This window comes from Diachasma alloeum, unplaced genomic scaffold (genome assembly GCF_001412515.2).
Source record: "Diachasma alloeum isolate Michigan unplaced genomic scaffold, Dall2.0 Dall_scaffold_00339, whole genome shotgun sequence".
Classification (NCBI taxonomy): domain Eukaryota; kingdom Metazoa; phylum Arthropoda; class Insecta; order Hymenoptera; family Braconidae; genus Diachasma; species Diachasma alloeum.
Window position 1 is genome coordinate 191,345 of NW_021680478.1, and position 26,973 is coordinate 218,317.

General features: G+C 36.6%; 4 protein-coding genes across 11 annotated transcripts; 3 read left to right on the forward strand and 1 right to left on the reverse strand.

Annotated features, from left to right (window-relative positions):
- Positions 1-240: 240 nt before the first annotated feature.
- On the forward strand, positions 241-8,596 carry LOC107040656 (arginine/serine-rich coiled-coil protein 2). 3 transcript variants are annotated; one of them, XM_015260837.2, is made up of 6 exons: positions 437-463; positions 535-618; positions 2,066-2,146; positions 4,777-4,889; positions 5,887-6,505; positions 7,656-8,596. In XM_015260837.2, the coding sequence occupies exons 3-6, from the start codon at positions 2,132-2,134 to the stop codon at positions 7,953-7,955; spliced, it is 1,047 nt and encodes a 348-aa protein (XP_015116323.1). In that variant the 5' UTR covers positions 437-463; positions 535-618; positions 2,066-2,131; the 3' UTR covers positions 7,956-8,596. The 3 variants fall into 3 exon arrangements, with proteins under 3 accessions (XP_015116321.1, XP_015116322.1, XP_015116323.1); XM_015260835.2 differs by lacking the exon at positions 535-618 and having other exon boundaries at positions 241-499; XM_015260836.2 differs by lacking the exon at positions 535-618 and having other exon boundaries at positions 242-463.
- On the reverse strand, positions 8,562-13,117 carry LOC107040655 (serine/threonine-protein kinase pelle). 3 transcript variants are annotated; one of them, XM_015260834.2, is made up of 4 exons: positions 12,842-13,117; positions 10,298-10,918; positions 9,657-10,096; positions 8,562-9,125 (listed from the first exon to the last, which is right to left on the reverse strand). In XM_015260834.2, the coding sequence occupies exons 2-4, from the start codon at positions 10,908-10,910 to the stop codon at positions 8,760-8,762; spliced, it is 1,419 nt and encodes a 472-aa protein (XP_015116320.1). In that variant the 5' UTR covers positions 10,911-10,918; positions 12,842-13,117; the 3' UTR covers positions 8,562-8,759. The 3 variants fall into 3 exon arrangements, with proteins under 3 accessions (XP_015116320.1, XP_015116318.1, XP_015116319.1); XM_015260832.2 differs by lacking the exon at positions 12,842-13,117 and adding an exon at positions 11,920-12,463; XM_015260833.2 differs by lacking the exon at positions 12,842-13,117 and adding an exon at positions 11,379-11,898.
- On the forward strand, positions 12,949-15,367 carry LOC107040658 (solute carrier family 35 member E3). Its single transcript, XM_015260838.2, has 5 exons — positions 12,949-13,904; positions 14,361-14,513; positions 14,618-14,700; positions 15,010-15,148; positions 15,253-15,367. Exons 1-5 carry the CDS (start codon positions 13,413-13,415, stop codon positions 15,322-15,324), a joined length of 939 nt encoding a protein of 312 aa, XP_015116324.1. The 5' UTR covers positions 12,949-13,412; the 3' UTR covers positions 15,325-15,367.
- Positions 15,368-16,726: 1,359 nt separating this feature from the next.
- On the forward strand, positions 16,727-25,280 carry LOC107040650. Of its 4 annotated transcripts, XM_015260822.1 has the most exons (7): positions 16,727-16,998; positions 18,544-20,160; positions 20,290-20,540; positions 21,691-22,845; positions 23,247-23,510; positions 23,852-24,080; positions 24,321-25,280. In XM_015260822.1, the coding sequence occupies exons 2-7, from the start codon at positions 18,648-18,650 to the stop codon at positions 24,341-24,343; spliced, it is 3,435 nt and encodes a 1,144-aa protein (XP_015116308.1). In that variant the 5' UTR covers positions 16,727-16,998; positions 18,544-18,647; the 3' UTR covers positions 24,344-25,280. The 4 variants fall into 4 exon arrangements, with proteins under 4 accessions (XP_015116308.1, XP_015116305.1, XP_015116307.1 ...); XM_015260819.1 differs by having other exon boundaries at positions 18,544-20,540; XM_015260821.1 differs by having other exon boundaries at positions 16,727-16,873; positions 18,544-20,540.
- Positions 25,281-26,973: the final 1,693 nt, after the last annotated feature.

Genomic DNA, 26,973 nt, shown 5'->3' on the forward strand with positions numbered 1-26,973 from the left:
CTGGAAAGGAGTGAACATGAGTAAGGCATTCGACAGGTTAAGAAATTCTGGAGTATTAAATATCTCTAGGAAAGACACTAGAGTGTCCCTAGCGGGAACTTCCTATATCGAAACCCAGCGGTTTTTACCGACAATCTAGATAGTAGCGCCCTCATGCCAGCTGTACAAAATTACAATTTAGAATCTATCCACAAAAGTTACCCTCACTTCAGCCTGTTCAGCCTCCTTGCCTCTATTCACCATGGTCTATCCCTTTGGGTAGCCCTCTTCAGGCGCAATGATTAAACAAAGAATAATGCCATAAAAATACCACCGCAGAATGTACATAGTACAATATAACGAATAATAAAGCAAGAACGAATTCTATTAAAAAACACGTCGAATTTTTTTTTAAATCCACATGGATTCATTAATCAATTATGGAAGTGATGGTGAAAACAGTGACAATTCAGAGGATACGAAGGTAACTGCATCATTGCAATCCATAAAACATTCACAAGTGAGTATTACTGGCAATGTATCGAAAATTTCAAGGCTCGACGACGCTTGCACAGAATTAATCAATCGTAAATAGTTGAAGATAAGTACAGGACCAAAGGATTCGTGAATTTAGTCAATGTGAGTTGCTCTCAGGGAATCAGTTCAATGTCTTGTCATATTTCGTCCGAATCCCGCAAAAAATAGACCATGGAAAAAATAGGCCAAGGGAAACTTCTAAGTTCGGTGGGTTTTACCATGTTTTGCTTGAGTGGGCCATTTTTTCCTGGTCTATTTTTCTTGCCTACCATTTCGTCCTGAAGGAAATTATCAAGTCATTCTTTTGCTGGGATTTAGCGATCTGCAATAGGGCCTCCTGCTATTTGGTTGTAATACTGCTTACTCATTTTCCTGATAATTACGTATTTAGGGCCAGTTTTTGGTTTAGCTAACCACGGTTTGAACTCGGTTAAAGTTAACTCCGGATTAAGATCCTTGATTGGTTAGGTTCAGTGGTAAGGGGTCTTAACTTTAACAACAGATTAGCTGTGATTAAATTGAACCGAAAACTCGCCTTTAGTATTAATTCGTAATTTCACACACATATTGACGTTAATTCATGAATCATTTCAGTAATGAGTGAATTGCGAAAGAATTAAAGAGGAATTTCTTTCTTTTATATTGTGACGTAAAAAACATCATGAATCTACAACTTTTAGAAGTATCTACAAAATTCACTGTGCAGAAATTTCAAACTCCTCTGTTATCTTCTCAACCCTCTAAGAGAGTGTTCAGATATAAATCAAAAACTAGTCTGAGGGCAGTTTCAATCGACAATAAGTTTTTTTTTTCTCACAATTACTGGGAAAAGAAAAAAAGATAGCAGCCATTGTTTATTTATTTGATAGTGTCTATTCACACGTCCCACGGTAACTTTTAGCCTGGATACACCGGACGTTTTCCCGTCGATTTAAGGTAATTTCTACCATGGATATGAGTTGAATGAATAAATGTAAATTAAACAAATCATAGGTGATGTAATTTGCAAAATTCAAGTTTTTCAACTTTTTTATTCGAAAAGTCGTTATTATGCGCATCTAGAGATCGAAAAAAAAAATTCACTAAAACTATTTTCTTATGGGTAGTAAAAAATGAAAAATTTTGACGCTTAATATATCAAAATCGGATGGATAGAACTCGAGTTATTGAAAAAAACCGGAAAAACGAAACACAAATCATATCTCCGAACTGGGCTGCCGAAAAAGTCTAAAAAAATTTGAGATATAGTTTTTCAACCTCCCCAATCGCACAAAAAATCGCCATCAATTTCCAAAAGGGTGAGGGTCAGCGGTTGACTCATTTGGCGTGGAATACCTCATATGCACCTATCTTATATCCACGGTAAAAAGGGACCCAATGCACTTGCCCATCTACCTTATATCCACGGTAGAAAGTATTTTAAATCCGCGGGAAAATTTCCCGTATACCTACGGTAAATTTTACTGTGGAGTGTGGGAATAGAGACTCTATTCATTTTGGAGTATATTAATCTATTTCAGGAATTAATTGATGATGTTTGGCCTTACAGACACCCCAGACGAGAATTGAAGTTACAGAGAGAAGAGCTAGCGACGTGAATTATGACCCAGTTCAAATGGACATGAGTGAGGTATGAACATAATGCATGGAACACTGAGAAATACTTTTTCTTGTTTATTGTAGTCATTAAGCTCAGGAGTATAGTTTAAGTGATATCCTAATCGAAACTGATGGAATAGGGTTGGGGGAAGAGTGTTAGGAAATATACTGAGGCAATAGTAGTAATGAGGTTTTTTGTGTTCATTTTGAATTGACTATTTTTTGTTCATAGAATTCATTGTTCTTTCATTTATGAATCGATATAAAGTTGAGGGATATGGGAATATTTCAACGTAATCACTGAAGCGAAGTTGACATTATTCAACCGATAGTTTCACTTAATTCGGGTTTCAACGTCAAGTGGCAAAAAGAAGGAACATTTTTTTAAATTCAATACATTATTATTTGAATTATCGCATATAGTCGATTAAGGAGAAAATACAGAAAAGTACCTTTTCTGTACTGCTTCTCACGATTTCTCGTCTGAGAATTGGTATTGCATACTTCCCTAACTTGAAAACTTGAAAATCACTACAAAAAAATTTTGTCCCGGGCTTCTGCGATGGGGTTTTTTACTCGTGTGGTTGGCCACTCCTCGCCTTCTCTCTATTTTTCACCTCATATTTTATTTGCGAAGGTATTTTACCTGGCAAAAACCGTTCTTTCCAAAAATATTCACAAATCGATTTGTGCCTGAATTTTTGACTCATCCCTTGTACGTTAATCATCATTATTGAATGAACCAAACATTACCTCTGAAAATCGTTAAAAAATTACCCTCTTTAAACATAGAAAGCACCAGCAAAGAATGTATAAAATCGCTTATATCAATAAGTAAATGGGAATGGTTGCCATTTCGTGAGAAAATATTAACACGTAGCCTCTGTTGGTAATACATGAATACAATATCTGCGCAACTTCGGCAAATGGTCAATGCTGTTGCGAGGGTCATAACTCAAGCTCTACCCCCCAAGTCCTAATGAAGCGCCATAGGTGAGTAGAGGAAGACAGCAGCAAGGTAACACTAACAAAAAGTCCCAAAAGAAAGTATAATCAGTAAATGCAGAAAACATTGTTTAAAACGATTAAAAAACGAGAATTAACCGAAATTTGAATTAACCAATTTGGTCATTGGGGAAATGTTTCGAGGCTATTTTGTATACTTTCCCATTTTCAGATGTGCAGTGTCGCACATCGAAATTTCCACAATTACACATTGGAGGCGATTCAAAAGTCGATAATTTTCCTTCTGAAATGAATTAAGTTCATTCCCACGTACAATAATTTGCGCAGAGTTACTTTACTGATGGCAATGTGTGAGTAGGTAAAAAATGTTAACATTTGTATTTGCACTGATTCTACTCAAACTAGCAGATTCTATCGCAATCATAATTCATACATTCGTGCATAACTGCCAATACAGAATCATTTTATAATTAAACGGGATTAATTACACGTTACTCAAAGATGTATCAATTTTCAATGTTTTTTGTTTCCGAATGGAAGTTTTGTAATCATTCAAATTTAAGTTTCGAATTTTTTGTGTTAGGATAACTAAATATGGTCTAAAAAGTCCGAATATGCGATTTTTAGATGGTGTGTGTATCGTGTGTGGTATATTTTTCCCCCAAAATTTCCTTAACCCTAGACTGATCACCATGCGAGGGAATTGCCGTCGACTGGTTCATCTTGCCATTGACTGGTTGACCGGAAAAATTTGAGAAAAATTGAATTCGTCAATTGAAGTATCTGGAAAATTCTAGTATTTTTTTTTTCAATATTGTATCCTTAATTCTGGGAGAAAAAAAATTATTTCCAACAGGTGAACAATTTTTTCCCGTGTTAAATGAAATTGCCTGTTGCGCGACGTTGCTGGGAATCGGTAAACGCGCCCGGGAAGTGTAGAGTGGATTCGGCAATGCTGGAGCCTAAATAACACGGCGGCACTCTCCCGCGAAGGTGACTAAAGTCGCATTTTCCCGTCAGGTGACCAGACTAGGGTTAAAGAAGATCTTTTGTATTTCATGATTTCATTCATGAATATGGACTTGAACAGCACAATCTATTGACACTCACCAAATTTTAATTTTCGGTAAAGATTCTAAAAAATTTTACATTTTTGCAAACATCGATTTTTAATGATCACTTAAAAAATTGTTGTCAAAATGGAATCAATCATGGCTTAAAGGTCCAGGCAAGGGAGGAGGTATATATCTGCCAAATAATTAAAGTTTTGAGACACATATTTTAAATAGTATTTCTCATCACTACGCCGAATGAAAGTTTTCTGTCAAATGAGTTTGCTGCAATCATATAAGGCAAAAAAATTTTTTGCGGCCATGCGACGAACATTATTTTTGTCATGACGGTCGTATGACGGCCGGAATGATAAAAAAAAGGTATGTCGGACTCGAATATGCAAATCGGAAAATGTGTAAGTATGCAAATAGCCCCCGTTCGATCCCTGTTAGTCTCCAATGAGATTGTTAATCAGGTAATAAGACGAGACTTACGAGAACAAAAGTTTCTTTTTAAAATCCCAGTTGCTACCATGAACCGTTCCACTTGGGTTTTGGGAGGTTTTCGCGCATTTCAAGTGTTTTTTGGTCGTTGTTATTGTCATTGCAGTTAGTTTGATTAGATTTATTCTCGTTTCTTTAGGACAGCAACAACAACAATTCTACTGAGAACTCTGGGAGTGAGAGAGGCAGAAGCCCACAAGACTTTCACGTGTCTGGAAGGAGTGCCAGGGGGAGAAGCTCACCGGAGCATAGGTATGGTGATTTCTTCAAGTTTCGTCATTTTGGAATACGAATCTTGATGAGGAAAAAAAATAGTACATCACAATCTTTTTTCCTCCGAACACGACTGACCAATTGTTGAGATGATGGAACCATCACGAAAAATTGTTTCCTTGAGATCAATTGATTGTCAATTAGAGAATATTGGTTGAATTTAAGGTGAAGTGATTGTTTAGTTGGCCTGTTTAGTTTAGTTTTCCTAACATTGCCTGTCAATAACAGGCAATATTAGGAAAAATGATCAGGAGATAACCTCAGATAACCCCCTCCGCCTGTTACAACTTTTCATCACTTTTCTCAACTACCCTGGAAAACATGAAAAACATTTTGAGGTATTTTGTAAACCTCACGACTCCTTTGTTTGTTTCCAACAAACAAAGGAGTCGAGTTTTTCAGTTTAGAAAATCACGAGCTCAAGTGGTATTCTGAAGATTATCTTTCCCACCCGAATACCAGTTTCGACGAGAGGCTCGCGCAACTGAATTTTTTTTTGTTTTATATACATCCACTACCAGAAAAAATTATTTAAAAAAACATTCTGTTAAAAACCATGTGAGTTGGACAACGTCACGTCAAATGGTGCAATTCTATTGACTGAAATTTACATTGAAAAAATAATGAGATATTTCCTTCAACTTTCCCTGCAAACAAATAATCATGTTGCTCTCGCTTGTCTACAACGGAGCTATCGGGAAATATCCGTTTATTATGAAATTCTCGAGGTATTACTACTGAACAACAACGTGAAGATCACCGATTAGTTTTTCCTGATTTTCAAAGACTGCATACGAACTTGTCGCCTAACTTCACTCGTGGTTTATACAATACTTTAGAAAACGCAAAACATGAACTTCCACCTCCTCCGCCCACACTTGACCGTTCACCTAATTACCACAAGAGCCCCTGAAAGATCCAAATAATAATGAAAATCTGTGTGGTCGATCCCTGCAGAAAGGTAATCCTGTTACAGGCGAACACCTGATCACCATACTTCCAGGGATGATTCAAAGCGTGAAAAATCGGATCGTTCTCGCCAGGAGGAACGTTCCCGACGTGAAACAGACGAAAGAAGACGTGATACAGACTCCAGGGACTACAGAGACCGAAAGTCTCGTGATGACGATCGTCGACCACGTGAAGACGATCGCAGGAGTTCGAAAAGAGATGAGTCGAGACGAGATGAACGCGACAGAAGTGACAAAGACTATCATAAAGATCATCACAGAGATAGTAGACGAAACAGGAAAAGAGAGAGGGACAGAAGACATTCGAGAACTGATCGAAAGGATCGCCACAGGGACGACAGATCCTCACATCATAAAGAAAAGGATAGGGAGAGAATCAGATCAAGATCTAGATCGAAGGACAGACCACCCGCTGTTCCATTCAGATCGATGTCTTACAGAGAAGAAAAAGGAAGGAATAAACTGGCACAACTGGAGAAGCTGGGGATCGAGCTGAAAACTCCTGAGGGTAATCCTGTGACACCTAGTAACATGGAGCAAAGTTTTTACAATCCTCTGGCTACTGCCACTCAAGGGAAGTACGCTGAACAAATACAGAAACGAAAACTCCTTTGGGCGAATAAGGTAATTTTAGAAATTAAAAATTCCATGTGTATTAAGATTATCGTTATTGTTAAATTGTCTTGGTGCCAATTAGTTGGAATTTTATCTTAACGTCGCCATCACTCATAACAGTATCAAACAGGATATTTTGACCGTTTTGATTTCTGTGCTCGTTGTAGTCTCTATGACCCTAAAGACTCCAGTAACCCTAATGGCCGTAAAGGTCACGACGGTTCAAAAAGGTTCACCACAAATTTGTGGGATAAAAAAGTCCCCTAACATTTCCCAATAAAATCGTGCATCCAGCAGAAGGTGACTTTAATGATAAATTGATGTGATCTATCTTTTGTAATTCTTGAATTATCTCGGCAAACAGCACGCATCTTACCCGAAAATTTGTGGAAGATTTATTTTCATAACGAATCTAATTTATTACAAATGAACTCCGGCGTTTTCTGATTTACATTTTTTGTTACTGATACTGTTTTACATTGTATTTATTTTTAAACATGAGCATCCCCACCAGGAACATGTCTTCTATTCACATTTCTGTGATCTCCCAATGATGGGAAACAAACACAGTTGAAATCTGTCATTTCACAACCTAGTCTATCTCTTGTAAGTGCTGAGCTCTTATTTTAACTGTTCCTTTTGTATCTCCAGCTAATTATAGGATAGTAAATGTAGGGTATTGTTCTGATGAGGGTCTCCAAGCAAGACGGAAACACTGATGTAATTCAGTAAACATACACTCGGTGAAATAAAGTCTGTCCCATGTGAAGCTACACCGTGTGAGCTCAATGGGGGAACCAACTTCAGTTAGGAATTAACTTATTTGGCCGAATGTATGAATTGAGTTATTTTCAACCTAAAAATCCTTTTCTACCCCGTTCTATCCTATCATTACCACGTTCGAATAATCATCTTTTCGTCACGGCGGGCACAAAATCCGGTTCTAACCACGGATGGTAAAATAAAGGACTCTTACCCACGTGCTTACCACCATCGCCACGTGGGTACGACTCCTTTATTTTACCTCCTCCCTAGGTTAGAGATATACTATTGAATAAAAGAGAATAAAAGTACAGTTTTAGAAATGCTGTACTTTCATTCTCCCATCATCCACAGATTAATTCATTAAAAATTCCTGATTTTGTTGTAATACGTTTAGTCAAAGCCAGATGAAGGACAAAAAGCGACAACTGTTACTGGGTCAAATACCTGGGTGGGCACGACCTTCACTCACGATCAGGATGGGAAGATGACGGCGAAGTTTAAGAGACTCATGGGGATAAAAGGTGATGCTTCCTCTGTTCCTCAGACCACAGGTTCCAAACCAGATATTCTCAAGAAACAAGAGGAAATGTTTACTAATATGGAACAACAATACGAAGTGGCTAGGGCAACTACTCATACCCAGAGGGGTGTGGGGCTGGGGTATGCAAGTGGGGGTTATCAATTCCCTCGATAGATATCAATAACTATTTCATTAATTGATAAATTATAATTAGTGAAATGAGTGAGAAAAAATGTTTGAAATGTTTTGAAGAAAGTGTTTAAATGAGCTGACTGAAAATGTCATTGGGGAACTTTGTAAATTCAAAAGTGAAGCAGAACAGGTAAATACAATTTTCGAGTTTTTGATGTGAATGGATATTTTATACTTATGATGTCAAAAACAGCATTGAAAGATGATACAATTTCGTCGAATGGAAATTGGAAAAATTGTTCTACTTTATGTATCTCAATCCTGAATATAAACTTATCTCATTAATAAGACATGAGGAATTCAATTTCCAGATAAAAATTTGTACTGATACTCTGCCATGAAATCACTTATTAATGAGTTACAAGTAACAATAATTTCACCTTGAACCTCGATGTATTTTATCCTACCCGTACGCAATTTAAGACAATTGAGAGCAAAATACACGAGGGGTAGAATTTATGCGTGAGTGTGATTTGAATACTTCACTTTTACTGCTAAATGACAGTTATGTGGGCAATGAGCTTACGGAACATATAAAAGCTATTAAATAAATGAATAATAATGAAACACCTTTTGTAGATTCTCCATATAATCTTATTATAAATTTGAAAATTTATTTACTATAATCGTTTACAATTAGAGTTTTATTTTACAATGTACTACAGCCGACGGGAACAATTTATTTCCAGTTGATTAAATGATCCTTTCATCAATTCAATTAAAAATGATTCATAGAAAAATTCACATTTGCATAAAGATGTTTGATCAGCTTTGCTTGTTTCTTTGTTACTTTCTTTGATATAAAATATTGAAATTCAATTTTTCGAAGACAGCAGCCATTTCTGGCCTATGCTTAGCTAGTCCGTTTGAGCACCAGTTTCCAACGAGAATTAAATGATTGTAGACCTCTTTGTTAGCCACTCCAGCCTTTCTGTCCATCAACTGCGACAAGTCCCAGTTTTTCTCGAACCAGTGATTAACTAAGTCTTTCAAGTATTTGTGATCAGATCGTGATTGATCGTAAATTGGGAGCCCAGTGGCCAGTTCAAACATTACGATACCATATGAGTAAGTATCGATTTTTCTAGATAATGTCTTATTCATCAGAAATTCGTCAGGAAGATAGGGCCTTGTTCCTTGAATTTTGCTGATCTAAAAGTAAATTGGCATTAGAAGTTGAAACGATTTATTCTATCATTCTCGAAAAATAATTGGAACGTGCCTAATTGAATTAACATTCTCTTTATGAGTTCAATATGACTTTAAAGGAAAATAATTCCATCACATTTATATCCATGAGGATTTTACGAGTGAAAATCAACCCACTGGTGCTACCTATCTTACTCTCAAAAAAAAAATTTCCACATATTAGACAATCTTATAACCACAGAGGCATAAATTCCGAGTTCAACGAATGTGAGGGCAGGCCTACTACTCTAATGTGCTATTAGATTGTCTCTTTGCGAAATTCTGTGAATCATTCAACACCTTATAAAGTCTGTGGTAAATTGGTAAACTAGAATAAGTGCATTTTTGGAAAACTTTTTTTTTTTGCCAAATTGTTTCCACAAATGGTTGGGAAAAGATTTCACGATAAAAAACGCATTTTTGGAAAAAATGCACGTAACCTAGTTTATCAATTCACCACAGAAATTGTACCTGGATCCATGTAAAATAATTTACCTTTATCGAATCCTCCTTAGAGCCCTCCCTAGCAAGTCCAAAGTCTCCAATTCTGGGTTCGAAATTTTTATCCAATAAAATATTAGCACTCTTGATATCGCCATGAATTAAGGGTTTTTCTCCAATCTCGTGCAAATACTGCAGTCCCCTCGCCGTTCCCTTAGCAATCTCATGCCTCTCTAGCCACGTTAGAGGCTGCGTGCCGTGCCTCAACTGCAATCTATCAGCTAAAGATCCATTTGCCATAAATTGATACACGAGACAAGGTGCATCTCCACCCATGCTGAAAGCATAGAGAGACAAAATATTCTCATGAGGACGGGAATTCAAAATGGTTAGTTCCCTTAATAGTTGTTGGAGCTGCTGCATGTAGCTCTCGTCAGTTTCTGGACCTTTCCTCTCGATTTTTTTTATTGCAACTTCAGTATTTTTCCAAAGTCCTGGAAATACAATAAAAAATGTCTTTTTATTTGATCACTCTTTTCCGGTCATAAATTTTTGAAAATTATTAGTGTTTGATTAGACCCTAAAGTAGTCTTACATTTTCGATCTTAATCGCTGCATCGATCTTACATTGGCAATGGATCTCACACCTCACGCAATTAATAATCAACCAATAAATAGGTTTATTTAAATTTTACCTCTGAAAACAGTCCCGAATCCTCCTCTCCCTAGCACTAACTGCGGATTCCATCCACCAGTTGCGATACTGAGGTCCTGATACGAAATTTGGGGCAATGTAGTTTCCTTACCAAAGGAAAATCCATTTCCCCGCAACGAGCATGTTCCAGCGCGTTCTGGAAGAGGAGATACTCTCGAGCCTGCTCCGGGGGTAACCACCAGTAGATTATTGGAATTGCTGGGTGCTGTTTGAGGTGGGCAGAGCATTTCCGACTTGTTGATGATCTTAATGCTATCCTTAGCCCCTTTGTAATTCCGGATGATTTTTTGCTCGACAGGGAGTTGGGAAGTGATTTGGTTGAAATTCTGCGCCTCAATTTTCGAATCTTTTTGGGGGTTTTTTCTTCTGGCCAGGACGGCCTTCACGTTCCCCTCACCTCGATCGATCAACACGTGGTACTTTGTATCCACGAAGGGTTTGAGTATCAACATGGCACGGTAATGTTGCATTTGAGATAATAAACCGAATAATTCGGATATTTTGTGATTGTGGCGACCCCACAGATCTAAGAGGTGATCCGTTGGGTTTTTCTCCTCTTGGAGGGATGATATTGTTGAATGAGGGTACTTCATCCATTTCCCTGAGTGAATCAATTGTATATTAATCAAGAAAGTACACGGAGAGAAATATTCAGTAAAAATTAAGGAACAAGTCACGTAATTCGTAATGGGGAATCATTTCCTGGCGATTTTGATAGGAATGGAAGAGAAGAAATCTAAAACGTTCAGGAAATTCTCACATTCATCATCGAAAAAAAGTACGAAGTTGTCACGTAATTTCTCCCGAAGAGGTAAAATCTTGCAGAAACTTCCCGACTTATTATGCCTCCGAAATAAAAAAATTCTTGAACGTTCAACAATTTTTATGAAGGTGGTGAGTTATTTCTACGTTCCATTCCGTAAAATTTCTCAATCGTTGCGGAAAAATTACGGAACAAGTTCTTGTTTCCACGGCGGTGAGTCATCAGACAGGTGGTTAATCTTTACGGAACAAATTGTAAAATTTATGTGGCGCTTCGGACAATTTCAGTTCCGACTTACCCTTTTTATTGATTTTACTTCGTTCGCATATTACGTTTTTGAACATAATTTTTACGTTTTTCAAAAATACCGGAAAAAAGCGCCGTTTAATAGGTACCAAGTTTTGATACTATCAACGTTGCGGCTACACCGGCGCTCGTTTTCTAAAAATATCATATCTCAAAAAATCAACTAATTACAAAGCTTCCATTTGGAAGCAGAACGCAAAAAAAAAGATGAAACTTCGTAAATCATTGAATCATGGTAAACCACGAGAACGGTATATTATTTCACATCAATATGGTCAACAGCTTACCAGAAAAATGAAAAAAAAACATGAAAATTGGCAGAAAGGGGGTAATACAGTCAAACCTGTGAGATATAGCCGGATATAAAAAATATTCTAAGGACGATCATTTATTTTCTACGAAAAATGTTTTCTTCGAATTTGTCAAAATTTATCTAGAATTTTCATATTGAACTTTACAACCATTCCATTCAGAATTCCACATTAACTGTCACTCAGTATTTCTTGGAAAAATGATGAGGAAAAGATTCTTACCAGCAAGTTCCTCCCACGCATTATTCTGGTTTAATAATTTACACAATTCGTCTCGTTCAAAAAACGGTAAGTCGTAGACATAAATGATATTAGTATCATCTAGGGATTGAGACATTCCTAAATGTTTTTTGTAATGAACAACTGCACTGCAACAGGTCCTTCGACCGATAAAAACAATAATAAACCACCATATTGATTTGCAATTATTATATCCTTATCCTTCCTCATTCTCCTATTGGGCTCGCTAAATAAGAAAACGCCACCTAGGCTCTAAGGCGCACGGGCGTTCACATAACAACTAAAGATATGCGCGTAGTAATCATTCGTTACTGTTATATTGTTACTTTTGAAACCCGAAAGTAACGAGGTATTGAGCTCGCTATTCACCGATGGCGGCGCTGGCCGTGTCAAATGGTCGACGAATGGTTTCAATTTGGTTCACGGCACCGGTTGTGGTAAAACCGCAACCGCAACTGTTTGTCACAAATTTTAATTTTCCTCGCGTGTTTTTAGGATGATAATGATCGATTACAATGTTGTTTTTGATGTACGTATTTTTTAGTTCGGTCAACGCCCGTCAGGTATCGCATGCATTTATAGCGTCCCGGTAAAACAGGAACCACTTATACTGGGGGTGGGGATAGATCATAATTTTTTACAGTAGCTTAACTAAATAACAATGAATGTACAAATGATAAAAACATGAAATTCTTAATATATAAACGATTTCTTTTCAAATTGACCATTAATTTAGGTCAATCGATCGATTTTTCATTGTTGTCAGCTAGCATCATGCAAAAACTTCATTAATTTTTTTAAATTAATGGGTAAATATACAAAAAAAAATGTCCATTGTACTAACGATGTATAATTGAGTACATAAGGTCGTTTTTCTAATTAGTGACTGATGTCGGCTAAGTACCTGGGAGTGGTAACGTCCTGCTGCCATCTGTTTCATATTTTCAAAAACTCTCTAATTGAAGAGTCGATCGTAACAGGGCGCCATTAGTTTGTGAATTGGCCGAAAAACTCTAATTCTTCATAACCTTCAGCCGAATGGCCGAATTGACAAATCGACTAGTGTAAAGGGTCTCCAACGCAAAGGGAACGTAGAGAAACCGTCCCTAAGTGTCAAGAATCTAGAAAAATGATAAATGATAATTGAATCCCGGGACGTGATCAGCAAACAATCAAAAATTATTTCAAATCCAACTTAAAAAATGGAAAATCATGCAAGCAGTATATAAAAATCCCAACAAATTTGGGGATTTTAGCGATCAAAAATATGAAGGAATTTTTTATCATGAAACAATTCATAAATAATTTAAAGAACCATACAAATTCAAAAGGAAATTGTAATTGGAAATGTTAGAAAACAGTGAACGCACTTTCAATAATGCAACTGCAATAGATTGATAAGTTGACTGCAGAATAAAGAATGTCATTTTTTTATATTTTTCAGTTATGCAAATATATGAGTCAAGTTCTTCATAATGCATAAGAAAACAAAGACAGTATTTTATTTAATACTGAACATAATATTTTCTATCATTATTGTGTTATTAAACAAATGGATTTATCTTCATATTGGATTTCCAAACATAACTTTGTCTATGATCCATTTTGCTGTAACTTTTCTCGGTTTGTTAATATGTGAGAAATTCGATGTGTTTTGTGTGAAAAGTGTAGCAGCCAAGGACATGATTTTAATTGCCACAAGTTTCTGTGGATTTGTGGTGCTGACAAATTTGAGCTTGGCATATAATACTATTGGAACATATCAGGTAGCCAAGATGCTGACTACGCCTTGTGTCATCGTCATCCAGATGTGTTTCTATGAAAAACATTTTAGTGTGATGGTCAAATTAACCCTGATACCGATTGTTTTGGGCGTTATCATCAACTTTTATTACGATCTGCAGTTTAATATCAGGGGAACAATTTATGCGGGACTAGGAGTGATCATCACATCACTTTATCAAGTTGTGAGATTATTTTTTAAAAAGTTGTCAATTTTGTATATATCTCAAACGAAACAGGGTATAGAAAATGAAGCAAAAGAAGTATATCTTGTAAGATATTTTCTGTTTCGCAGAAGGTCTCATGCCAGTTTGATGTGGGATGTTTCGTTACTGAAATAATTAAACAATGAATTTCTGATTCACTCAATCAAAAGTAATATCTATGTTATCAATGTACTTATGTCAGCAACGAGCTGTTTGAGGAGAAAATTCCAAGCGTGCCTATTCTGCAGACTTTACATTTATGAAAATAGTATTTTGATTGTCGTACATACACTTACGAAATTCAGATATATATGTGCTAATATTCCTAATATTCCTTGTTGTCTACCATTGGTCTAAGGGATTGTCTCTATATGTATCATTAAGGATTCAGTTCAGTGTGTTCCAATTGTTTGATAATGCTTATTGGATTTTTAGTGGGTGAATAGAAAGCAAAAGGAATTTCAAATGGATCCCATGCAACTATTATATTACCAAGCTCCCATTTCTGCTGTAATGCTGTTTGTTATAATACCAATTTTGGAACCCGTTGGTAACACTATCACTCACCATTGGACTAGTTTGGACATTGTAAGGATATTTTTTTCACCAAGTTTTTAGAATTTTTCCATCTCAAGAATGTTAATTAGTAAATTTTAATTTATAATAATTGAGAAACTTGTTGTCTCTTTCAGCTAATGGTGCTTTTATCAAGCATTGTTGCTTTTTTCGTGAACCTCACATCCTATTGGATCATTGGGTATACATCACCATTAACGTATCCTTCAATAACTAGAACACTATTTACGGAATTGAAGCATTCCAAAATTCAAAAAATTGCGATATACATTTCTTAATCGTGGAATTATCGCATTTTAATCCGTGATTTCATATTTCGAATAGCACGCCGAAAATGGGCGGGTTTCGGAGCCTCATGTTATTGTTGAGCGTCTGAAATTGCGATTTTTTGAGAATTTGAATCAATCAATTCACATGGAACTTTTCATTAACAAAATTTCTATTGAATATTCTCAATAATATTTTACACCATGTTTTTTCCTTGTTTTTTCCTCAATTAAAAATGCAGGTATAATATGGTAGGACATTGCAAATTTTGTCTTTTATTATTGGGAGGAGCTATGATTTTTCACGAATCGCTGGCTTTTAATCAGGCGACTGGAATTGCCTTGACATTAGGAGGGATCATTTTATACGCACATGTGAAGGTAAATTCAGTTATTAAATAACATAACATTCCTTATGTCCTTGGGATTTTCATAGATACCATGAGCCCAAAAACTATTGTTGAATGTTTCATCAATTGTTCCAGATGAAGGATAATCGATCGACTGTATCGGACTCCGGCCTGGAAGAGGGAAAACCACTCGTTCACAAAATATAATACAATTAATTGCAAACCTCAAGTGCTCATGAATAAATTTTTTTTACGGAGAATGTATTGAAAACTCTTATTCCACCTTTCGATTCTCAGTTGATTGAATTTTAATTGAACGATTGACTTTCACTTGGTAAGTTCGTGCAATTGATCGAACTTGCCAAGTTCGTTTAATTGATGGGGCTTACCAAATGAAGTTCAATCGTAATTGTACGAAGCGCGTCCTCCGAAAGATCACTACAGTAGACTCCCGTTAGAGTCACACTCAAGGGGCTGTTGGAGAAGTGAATGCAGAGAATGCGACTGTATCCACCACCACGCGCTTACTCCGGGGGTCATTTCTCAGAATCGACATTGATAAAATAAAAATACTGAATTTTTCTTTCTATTTTATTCATAACGATATGATACATAATTTTCAGTTTTTATGGAATAGACCAACAGTTTACCATGAACCTGTTGAGAACTAACAGAAAGCCTCAAGGCAGCACTCCAATCTCTCTTACCTTCTGGCCCACCTCGAACTACCTTCGAACTCGACCGAGATAACAGACAAACGAATATTTTGTCATAATTGAAAAGATTTCGACGATAATTTTTTATGTGATATAAATGTATACAATACTGTCCGTTTATTTGACCCGTCAGGAGGCCCGCGATTCTCCGCCGTTCTTTAAGCGCGCAAAAGGGAGAATCCTCCCGTAAAGTGCGTAAGGTGCTTCCTGCCAAAGGAGTAACCTCAGTCGTATACCCCCACTCTATCCAAATCCCCACTTGTGCGCGTGCTCCCCACCACTCCGATCGAGGTTACTTCTTTGGCAGAATTCAGTGTACTAGATACAGAGAGAGAGGTTCGTACTCTGGTCTTCTCACTCTAGTCCCCACGACTGATCAGCGTACCCAATGCTAGAACGTATCTCTCCACTGACTTTAGACGCGCGATGAGAGAATTAATCTTGACTCCTAATTTATTGAAATAAAATATTATTAATAAAAATCAATTTATTGGTGCACTCTGGGGGAGATTTTCTTGCCCCAGGAGGAAGCGAGATAATTACTTAAGGCATATGAAAATGCTTTCTTTCAATATTTACAATTTTAAGGTATGTTACCTATACCTCATTACGAAAATTTTTGTGAGCGCGCCTACTGACGGGAATAAAAAATAAATGAATTAATTGATGAATGAAAATTTTCCGTTTATATAAACAGTGCGCAGCAGATGGACTACTCCCTCATAGAGAAAATTGAAAAAAAAATGAGAGAAATATTGCAAGAATCAATATGAGTAGCATAGGAATAAAAAGTAACAAAAATTCTCTCATGACCTCTTAGATACCCTTACATGTGGATCGCATAGAAACTTGTTGCATGCACTCAACACAGTGTCGAGCAGTAGCTTGGCAGAACTCGTGCACGATTGTTCTTCTGCTTTCCTTTAAAGAAGCGCAGTAAATGCACTTATTGTTCACGAAAATAGTATTCAATTCATGTGGCTTGGTGGATGCCCGTCATTATCAGAAATTACTCTCCAATAACTCAGGTGGAGAAAAATGTAATTTGTTTAATAAGTGAAACATAATTTTGTCTGGTAGTCGTCAGTGGTTTATGTTTTATTTCCCAGTGAATGTGCAAGTGAAAACGACCGGATCGTGATCCACGAGCAAAATCAGTCTGTAAGTACGAATTCGATCAAGTTTTACATTCTAACCTTTACTTCAAACCCCGTTAAAAATGATACGTAATTCGATTGATTTTTTAAAATTCTTGCGAAAAAATTGTTAGACGTTTGGAACAAAATATTTTGAAGACTGCAGGCGGTAATCGGGTTTATTGACACCCGTTATCGATGCTCGTCATTAAGGCGTGGGCGTTAATACGCGGCTGATTCAGCGATGAGTAAACAAATCGGAAATAGCAATTCTTTAATTAGATTTTTTCCATGACAATTGATGAGTTTCAAGTTTTGGATTTTGAAACGCAACTTAACCTTAGCAAACAATGCCACAGAATTGAGTGGACGTTGGTGAATAGATCGAACAGCTGGTGTGGAGAAAAACAGTGGCTCTCAAGCACGTTTCGAGCATTTTAAAATTATTTTCTGTAAATTTTCAATTTGAAATGTTATTTCTGGATTGAAGATTTTTGGTTTCATTCTCATCATGAATTAAGAAGAGAATTAGATTCGAGGAATAGAATTATATAAACAAGGAGCACACTCGCGAAAGGTATCTGCTAGTATATCAAAAAGGCTGAGTAATGTCAGCACAGAACGGTATTTTGCAGCCACAAGATAACTTTCGGGTTATTTAAGGTAACTTTTCTGCGAAGATAAATTTGGAGGCGGATATTAGACAGTCTTTTTGGTATCCTTGCAGATACCTCCCAATTTGTTGCTTGAATCGTTGCAAAGAGAATTACCCAATTTACAGATACCGAATCACAATTAGCAATTGAAATGTTAACTTTGATTTGTTACGTGTTTCACTTTAGTACTAAATCGATGAAACACAAATATCAATGGGGAAGAAACTTTTTTTCATTTCAAAGCAAAAAAAACTTGTTTTCATTTTTAAGAGTGATTCAGTATCATCTTGGAAGCAAGGATTTTCGTCTCAATTTGCGTAATTGTAGGTGAAAGAGATGAAGCTGAAACTAGCAGAATATTCGTCAGCGGAAAATTGGATTTAGAGGATATTTAAATATCCTCACACTTAAATATCCTCTAAATTGAATTTAGAGGATATTTAAGTGTAGGAGAGTCAAATAATCATATGTGCAAATGTTTTTCAACTTCGAAAGAGTTTGTACATTACTTAAAAACATCTGTACGCTCCTAGAGTCGCCTAAGACAACTCTTCTGCTGTCGAATCTTTCGCTAGATTCAGCTTCATGTGAAAGCGGCAGAAGAATCTATCATTGGATTAAGGGAATTTCTGACAAAATAGATCTTATTAATATATCCCCTTAAAATCACATGTTATGATATGCTCGGTCAATTTTTTTCTTTTCTCTGTTTATGAATTCATTCCACTGAAGAAGCATTATTTTCTCATTCTTATTTTAAAATTTACACAATTTCCAGTTGAGTATTACAACAATTTTTGTTACCGACTTTTTTCCATTTCGATTTATTTCTTTTCGCATTTTTCTAATTTTCTCATTTTCCTGAGGAACAACTGTTCTGTTACTTCGTTAAGAAAATTTTGCTTTTTATTTTTTCAGTAAAATGCATGAAAAAAACATTCAAGTCAGCTGCACCAGGCGCTCCCTATCTCAACGAACTCCTTAATCCTTTTTTGAGTAGAATCTCCTAAAAATCTTTCCAAATGTCACACATTCCCTCGGAAAACGGTGCAAAAGTCACCCTCATTAAAAAAAAATTCGAGGGCACGATGTGTGATCTAGCTCCTTCCAACCCTGACCAAAAGGACATACTCCGTCGATCTCTAAGTGCCTCACCAGTGAAAGTGAAGAAGAATCTCAAGCTCAATGTCACTCGTCAGCTTTCTAATCCTTCTAAGAACATCAAACGGACTCCAGCGTTCAGAGGTGACAAGCTCTCTCGCGTAAAGCATCTCCATTCCCCCTCCATTGAAAAATCGCCTTCTCTCGTTCACAAGACTGTGAAAATATTTGAAGAAACTGCCGAATATGGACAAATAGGAAGTGTGAAGAAAAAAACAAATTTCTACATATCGAATTCGAATTTCAACGAATCAAACGAAAAAAAATCAAAAGAAAGAGAAATATCAGCAAAAATAATGGAAAATACAGTGAGAACAACTGTAATCTCACGTCACAAAAACATTTACCCCCTGAGAACTGAAGAGGAATCAAAAGATACAAATGAATCAAGAGATGAAATTGATTTTTCTTCTCTCGTTCAAAACAAAAAAATCGAAAATTGTGAAAACATCGATTCTTCAGAGATAGAAAAGTTTCTGATGAATGGAGTTGAATACACGCGAGTGGTGAAACCTTCAAAATCACCAGACAACATTTTTAGAAGTTCCCAAGAAGCCGTACAGAAAAACGTAGATGTGAGGGAAGAGTTATCTCGGAGGAAATCCTCAAAGAACATTTCTTTATCGTTAGAACTAACAGAAAGCCTCAAGGCAGCACTCCAATCTCCCTTACCTTCTGGTCCACCTCCGAAAAAGCCCCCCAGGACGTTCGCACACTCACCCTTGGTCCAAAGAAGCCATCCAGACCTTCCCGTTTTTGTCTCCCCCAAATCCCGTAGTAAACCGTTGAAATTCGTTTTACAAACAACAGAAAGTGACATAACTGATTCAGTTCCTAAAAATTCATTCTCTTCCACCAGCACAAGTGATGACGATTTCTCGTCTTGCAAGGACTTTCCGAAGTTTCCAACAACTTCGGACAAAACGAGAGAACAAGAGAATGAACAGAATGAATTGAATAAATTGAAAGAACCAAAAATCCCCATGAATTTTTGTTCTCTAACTCATCAAAGTGAATCAACACATAAACCTAGAAATTCGCAAAAGATGCTGGAAAAATTAGAAACCGTCCTAATTCAACATCAGAAGGCATTGGGACCTAAAGTAATAATGCCAAGACGAGACAGGAGTGAAATCTCAATTGGGTTCGATTCTAACAAATCGCAGAGTGATTTAAATATAAAAAACAGCGTTGAGAAAAATGATAAAAAATCATTCTTTAGTAATCGATTATCAAGGACGACAGAGGGTGATAGGAAGTTGGGGAAATTTGATAAATCGAAAAGTAGAAAACATTCGACATTTGATTGTCTGCCATATTTGAACTGTGCTAGTTGCACTGTTTATGAACAACCAACATTTCAACATTATTTTGGTGAGGATTTGTTAATTAATATAAAGTCGAAGTCAGAGGATTCTCTGAGTTTCTCTATTGAGAATATTTTCAACTCAAGTGGATATTATAAAGAATCGCTCAGTCCTGATGATAGAAGGCTTTCTACAGAACTTTCGACATTCTTGGAGGGCAGAAGAAGAGACAGTGGAGACAGAAGGAATGAGGAAAGAGTTTACGCTGAACCTTTCTCATTCGATACGAATTCCGGAACTGATATCACTGGGCTTGGAAATCTCTCGAGTGCGAAGTGTAATTATCTCTCAAGAAGCTGGTGCGATGAGGGAAACAAGAAACAGGAGGAAGTGGTGGTGGGGGGAGAAACAGGTGGAAGGATCCAGAGTGCAGAGGTGCATTATTTGGTAATTTTTTTTATTTGATTTTTGTTTAGTTTCTCCCGATTGGTCGGCCTTATGATGTATTTTTTACTTGATGTTTAATAGTTACAAACTTTATGATTTATTCCTTGCTTATGCGACTCTTATGTACTATGTTCTACTTTTTTTTGTTTTTGCGTCCGCATGGAAGTTTTGTAATGGATTTTGGCGATCTTCTAATTTTACCTGGAAATTATGTAGAATGTCATTAAACGTGAAGATATAATGTTTTTAGAAGTTTATTCCATAAACTAGTGATGTAAACAAATTTTAAAGACCTTTTTTTATTTAAAATTACTTTCCAAATTCAATTAAACTTTTTTCAGAAGATGTGAGATTTTTCCATTAAATATTCTTGTATCATGTGGGTATGGAAAGCCATTTCATAACCACATAATTGCATGAAAAAAGCAAAATAATTATTATGGAGTTTGAACATTCCCCACTCCATTGCCACTGCGGCCCCCACTGCTACCCCCACTATGATCGTACTAGACCCCTATCACTGGAAGGCCAATAAAGTTTATGGGCTTCCTAATACAAGCTTACGCGGTTACTCCAAGCTACCTGGACTTTGCCCATCCCTGCGTTAGGCATACTTTTTTTTTTAATTACAAAAAAAAACATGTTCATGTATATCTACTTCAATTCCTCACAGTAAATGCTATTAATAATTTTTTTCAACTCAAGAGTTTTAACTTAAAAAGGCTCTTAAAAAACAAAGTACATATTCTAGAAGTTTCAATTTTACGGAGTATCACACTACCCCTACTCCTTCCCGGGCTAAGTGAGTCAGAGGGCGCCCCATAAAGGGGGTCGTAGAAGTCCTACGCCTGGTACAAAGGGGCCTATTCAACCTATTGTAACCGAGCTAATTGGGTCCGCGAGCAACGATCACTCGATGAGCGTTCTGTGCCCTTCTCTGGTCTAAGCTGAAGTTCTACTGCAGAGAGCAGTGTAAAAATCGCCTCGGTGCACCCACAACCAGTGATTAATCATGACCGCGAAAGCCTTAAAACTTAGGGAAATGCTTTTCATTCATGTACATGAGGAGATATCAACAAATAAATTCTGATAAATGTAAGAAATTACGTTTTCACACTAAACTGTTTCAATCTTTCATTCCTCATTTCAGGCAGAGCAGCTCTTGAACCAAGCTTTCGGAAAATTCCCCATGTCATCGACGGAGCCATCAACCGAGTCGTCGACGTCCTCCGACACGGACAGTCTCGCTTCAACCCTCTCCCTGACCGAAGAGCTGACGACATTCAGCGACAAACTCCGCCTCTTTAAGAACCATGAGAACACCCACAAGCTATCTAAGGAAAAACTCCACCGTTCCCTCACAGAAAAACGTAAATATTATGTGCGAAAAGTATCGACAAAGTACGCCCCGAACAACGAACTAAGTCTCAGAAGAGAAACAGATCGTTTGTTCGACGTTTGTCTCCTAGTTGAGCTGAATCTGAGCACTAAAGTTCCTTACGTCAAGGATAAGTATCCAATTTACGCTGAAGTACCAGCGTGGATAGAAAATTTTTGCTTTCCAGATGCACAGGATTGGCCCCCTGATGATTCCAATCATAATCAATTCCATTCGCTGTGTTTGATGGACGAAAAAGGGAACAGAAGATTTGGGTACTGCATTAGAGTTAAACCAGAAGGCGGGCCTGTTTTACCTCTAACCTATTGTTTAATTACTAAACACCGGGCCAGCGGGTTCTATCATAAAGTTCTTCAAGAGTTGGAGGGCAGGCATGGGCTTTCCGATAAGAATCGAAGAGGTTTTATTGAGGAATTGTATAACAGTTCGATGCCGAAACCTGGAAACAGTCTCAGGATGATTAAGGAGGAGCAATTTGAGGCACTTTCAAATTTCGTTATTAATAATAACAAGAAGGATAATGAGGGCGAAAGGCTGAAAGCGGTTGTCAAAGAGGGCGGTCGGGGATTGAGGGAGGGAGAGGGCTATGAGAGTTTGATTATGAGAACTGCAGATCCAAGGTTGGAAGAGAGAGATATGAGCCAGCTGTTCGATGCTGTCAACAACAAGGTTTTGATTTTCTTGTTCGGAAGTCTGTTGCTGGAGAGGAAAGTTGTGTTGCTGGGAGGAAAATTGAGTAAACTGAGCACTTGTGTGGAAGCTCTCCAAAGTCTATTGTATCCATTTAGGTGGCCCCATACCTTTATTCCGGTGCTACCGGATATTGAGGGATTGCAGGAGATTCTCGGGGCGCCTCCGCCGTTTGTGATTGGGATTTTGAAGGAGAAGGGTGGGAGCAATGCACAGGTGAGGGTAAAATTGGCTTTATGTAGATTCAATAGAAAAAGTTAATTCTTCAAGAGGAAACACCAATGAGTTCCAAAAATCCTGCAATTTGAAAATGACCACTGGGAGACATTTGTTTAGATGTATACCTGCTTTAAAAAAATGTGTCCTGACCCGTATCTACGGCAAATACGAGCTCTGAGAATCAGGACCTTAAAATGAAAACAACTGGACAATGGCATTTTTTAAATAAATGAGTATGGTAATTGTTGCTAATAAATTAGCAATTTGCTTTTGAGTGGGTTCTCGTTTTTTAAATTCTTATTTCACTATTCTCTTCTTCTATTTTTTCATATCATAGTACTATCATATATCATAATGTTACTATCACATATCAAAACATTTGGTTCTTTATTTTCCAGGTGGGATCAATTCAGGATGGCATCGTAGTTGATTTGGACACTTCGAAGGTCCTCACTGCTGTTGGAGATGAAGGATCAATCCTTCCCAAGAGACTACAAGAAGGTATTCGTTCAGCTCTGCAACTTGTTACTAATAACACTGAGCATGGAGATGTTATCAGAAATTTCTTGGTATCTGAGGCTTTTCTCAGGGTCTTTGTCGAGACTTGTGCTCATCTGGAGACTCATCTAGCCACGCAACAGGATGGAAAGATCATTCTTCAGGTAAAATGATTTTCTTTCTGATGAATCGTACAGAAACGTGCAAATATCAGTATTTATCGACTCTAAGAAGAAGTGTGAAAAGATACTATTTGTTGCAACCTTCATTCCAAGCGAAAAATCTGATAGGTTTTTTCTTGCGCCACTCATTGCCGCAGTAAGGGCGCAAAAGAGCTATAATTATTTGTAGTAAAACCACTTATTCTCTCAAGATATTAATGTAATTTCTAAAATATAATCACGAAGTCTTCACAATTTTCCTATGCACGCGTCCGCTCCCATTGCCTTCATCTCTTAAATGAACCAGAAAGTGATAATTAATGATTTATTTTTGTTCATTGCAGAAAGAGTCATTCGTGAAAGCCTGTACGTCAAAAACAGTACAATTTTTCCTCGAGTGGTTCGTAGAAACAATAATGTTCAACTCATTCATCACTGATTACATTGCATCAGTGGAAGGAACGACTGTCGGTGAAAGCTATGATATCAAATTGTTTAAACAGAGGGTTGCAGAATTTCGTAAACTAAATGAGGAGAATTTGTTATCGAAGAAGACGAAAAAGAAAACCTTCGGTGAGAATAACGATAAAATAAGACTGTGTGAAGTGGTAAACAAATCACTATTCGATTCGTCACTTATCGTTTATTGGTGAAATTTTCTCAGTTTGTCTTTGATTACCAGAATAATTCCCTTTTCAACAAAAATGTAATGTTATCCCAATAACGTTGTACCATTTCGCTAATAATGTATTTTGGAATACGCAAGAACATAAAATCCGCTTTAAACAGTTTTATAATTTTTTCTGTTCACAGGTAAATTCATTTTCAACTTCTGAGATGAATAATAGAGAGAAATCACTAAACAACAGTGAAATCAACTTGAAAAGCGGATAATCGAGGTTATGACTTTTTGTAATAAGTCATAATAATAAATTTATGTCTGCCAGTTAAGACTGTAATTACGATTATTTGAATGTTTCAATGTTTTTTCACATATAAGACTCCAGTTTGAAGCCTATTCGGTCAACGTAGAGTGAAAGGAAGAATAAAGTCAACACGAAGTATAATGGATATCTTACAATGTTATAAATAAATCGGGTAAAATGGATATCCCACATATTTTAGCTGCACTAAGAGACATAAAATGAAATGTGAAAAGACGGAAGAGCTCGACTTCCACTTTGAAAATTATCCTAAGTGTCAAACGTTGGTAAAGTCAGACGGGAGAGTCGAGCAGAATAATCCCAAAAGTGTGAAACGTTCTCAAGGGTCAAATGGAAGTCACTGGCAGAGTAATCGCAAGGATCAATACGTAGTTTTAATTTTATTCGTTTGACCCTCAGGGTTGAATACTTGACCTTCCCAGTTATTCTGATTGTCTGTAAGGATCGAGGCATGTTTGTACATATTTTTTTATAAAACTAGCGTATGGGGCGCGCTAGGCGTGCCTCAGCCTAGAGTATGGTGGCATATGTTTCATTTTTCATGAATATATATTTTGAACTCCATTTAGATGTAAGCTCAGTATTAAATCTCAACTTATTTTCATGTCCGGAAATGAGTTCATGTTTAGATCCAACGTTGCATGAGATCCAAATGTTTTTTCCATCCTGCCACTGGCCCATGTAACCTCCAATAAAAGGGAGAAGGAATCCCAAATCAATATTCCAATTTCTAAAAGAAACGAAAAAAGAATATATTCCTATATTTCTCCATATCGCCTTCGAAAAACTAAAACAAAGAACAAATAAATGAAAATTTTCTTATTCTCAACTATTTGAAATATTACCCTCACCCTCCCCCAAGTGCTTGCCATCCTTGCCTTCGGCTCGGGAGGCAATCTTGCACGTGGGAGACGGTGATCTGTTTTCCAAGGTGGGGGCATGTAATGTACTATATGTCATTGGGCCTGAAAACTGCAATCTAACCGAGCAAAGCGAAGGTAGAATCGGGGTTTTTCGGACCTGGTGATATAAGCACTGACTAAGAATTTACTGGTAATTTTCAATTTTTTATGTCAAATCAATTGAGTGGGATATTATACCACATTACTGTTGTGAGTAATAAGAATAAATGACCCTCATTTTCACTTAACCACTCCAAACCGCAGAAGTTGATCAGGATTTTTGTTTCATATTGAGAGCTACATGAATACTTCTGGAGCCAAAAAGGCCTCAAGTAGCGAAAAATAAGGAAATTAAGAAATTCTACAAATAAAATGAATAGCAATACTCATTGTAACATATTTACTTTATCTTATACTCCTTAGTGTAGACATTTATATGTTATGGCAGCATATTATTATGACATCGTATATTATAGATGAGGTGAATGATAGACTTCCTCGTGTCCCCTTCTCTCTCTCTCTCGTAATTTTCAATATATATGATTCATATATATACGCCTGCGGTTATTTATCTCGCATATTTGCACATTCACGATTATGCTCATTGCTAAGTTTCTTTTAATGTGACCATAGGTCACGGTCTCTTCAACATTTTAATCCTTCCGTGTCCTGCACTCCCGCAAACTCGCGGATATTTCTTTTTCTCATTTTATTTTCATTAATCTTTCCATTCGCATTTAATTAATAATTATATTATTCAATTCTCAAAATCAATCCACCGAGCGTTCTGGAAGTAATCAAACATTATTCTCTTCATTTAGCTTTACTTTTAACATTCTTTTCCTAAACTATAAATATAACAAAAACTATATATATATATGTATGTATATACATACATATATCATTATAGTTTTTGTTTTTAGTGTTAGTCTACTAACGATTAATGCAACTTCAATAATTTATTATACTTTGCAACTTAGAAAAATACTCATATGGCGCCCGCTGCCGCGTCTCGTGACGAGTTTGCATTACATCTTTTTTCTTCTGTCAGATTTCTTTTCATTTGGAGCATCAAAATAATTGCACTGAAATCACTATTCATCTTTACAATAAAGGACGCAGGTTATTCATTATTTTTCGAAGGAAAATAAATAGAGTGGATATAATTCTTTTTGACCCGAGTCTCATTTTCGTTTTCATTTTCAATCGAACAATGTACTTATAAGGTCATCTAAAGCTATTTTCAGACATTTCATTTCAATAAAATTTTTTCAATAAAGGAATAACAATTGCAATATAATTATTTAATTACGGATCGAAACGAGTTTCAATTAATTATTTGACAAATTGACTACCATATTATATTTTTGTAAGTTCATTCATCTTTATTCACTAGCGATAAATTCTTTTTCTTACGGATAAGTCGGTATGCGCATTAAAATTGACCGATTTTTGTGAAGATTGGACGATTATCAATTCAGATAATCAGAATCATCTAATTAATTAGCTTGTGACTCTATTCCAATCGATTTTTTTACAAATACATCTAATGTTAATATTTATTTAATTACATCAAGTAGCACCGTTTCCCAAATTCCTATTATGCGCTCAGTGTCCTCT

What these genes read in the sequence shown, in the direction of transcription:
- LOC107040650 (XM_015260819.1), top strand. Translation starts at nt 18,648, where the DNA reads ATGTCACACATTCCCTCGGAAAACGGTGCAAAAGTCACCCTCATTAAA. An exon ending in GTGCAGAGGTGCATTATTTG is followed by an intron (nt 20,541 to 21,690) that starts GTAATTTTTTTT and finishes TCCTCATTTCAG; the next exon opens with GCAGAGCAGCTCTTGAACCA. An exon ending in GACGAAAAAGAAAACCTTCG is followed by an intron (nt 24,081 to 24,320) that starts GTGAGAATAACG and finishes TTCTGTTCACAG; the next exon opens with GTAAATTCATTTTCAACTTC.
- LOC107040656 (XM_015260835.2), top strand. Translation starts at nt 401, where the DNA reads ATGGATTCATTAATCAATTATGGAAGTGATGGTGAAAACAGTGACAAT. An exon ending in TTCAAATGGACATGAGTGAG is followed by an intron (nt 2,147 to 4,776) that starts GTATGAACATAA and finishes TCGTTTCTTTAG; the next exon opens with GACAGCAACAACAACAATTC. An exon ending in AGAAGCTCACCGGAGCATAG is followed by an intron (nt 4,890 to 5,886) that starts GTATGGTGATTT and finishes ATCCTGTTACAG; the next exon opens with GCGAACACCTGATCACCATA.
- LOC107040658 (XM_015260838.2), top strand. Translation starts at nt 13,413, where the DNA reads ATGCATAAGAAAACAAAGACAGTATTTTATTTAATACTGAACATAATA. An exon ending in TCACATCACTTTATCAAGTT is followed by an intron (nt 13,905 to 14,360) that starts GTGAGATTATTT and finishes TTGGATTTTTAG; the next exon opens with TGGGTGAATAGAAAGCAAAA. An exon ending in GGGTATACATCACCATTAAC is followed by an intron (nt 14,701 to 15,009) that starts GTATCCTTCAAT and finishes TTAAAAATGCAG; the next exon opens with GTATAATATGGTAGGACATT.
- LOC107040655 (XM_015260832.2), bottom strand. Translation starts at nt 12,034, where the DNA reads ATGTCTCAATCCCTAGATGATACTAATATCATTTATGTCTACGACTTA. An exon ending in TGCGTGGGAGGAACTTGCTG is followed by an intron (nt 10,919 to 11,919) that starts GTAAGAATCTTT and finishes TGATTCACTCAG; the next exon opens with GGAAATGGATGAAGTACCCT. An exon ending in ATTCGGGACTGTTTTCAGAG is followed by an intron (nt 10,097 to 10,297) that starts GTAAAATTTAAA and finishes TTGTATTTCCAG; the next exon opens with GACTTTGGAAAAATACTGAA.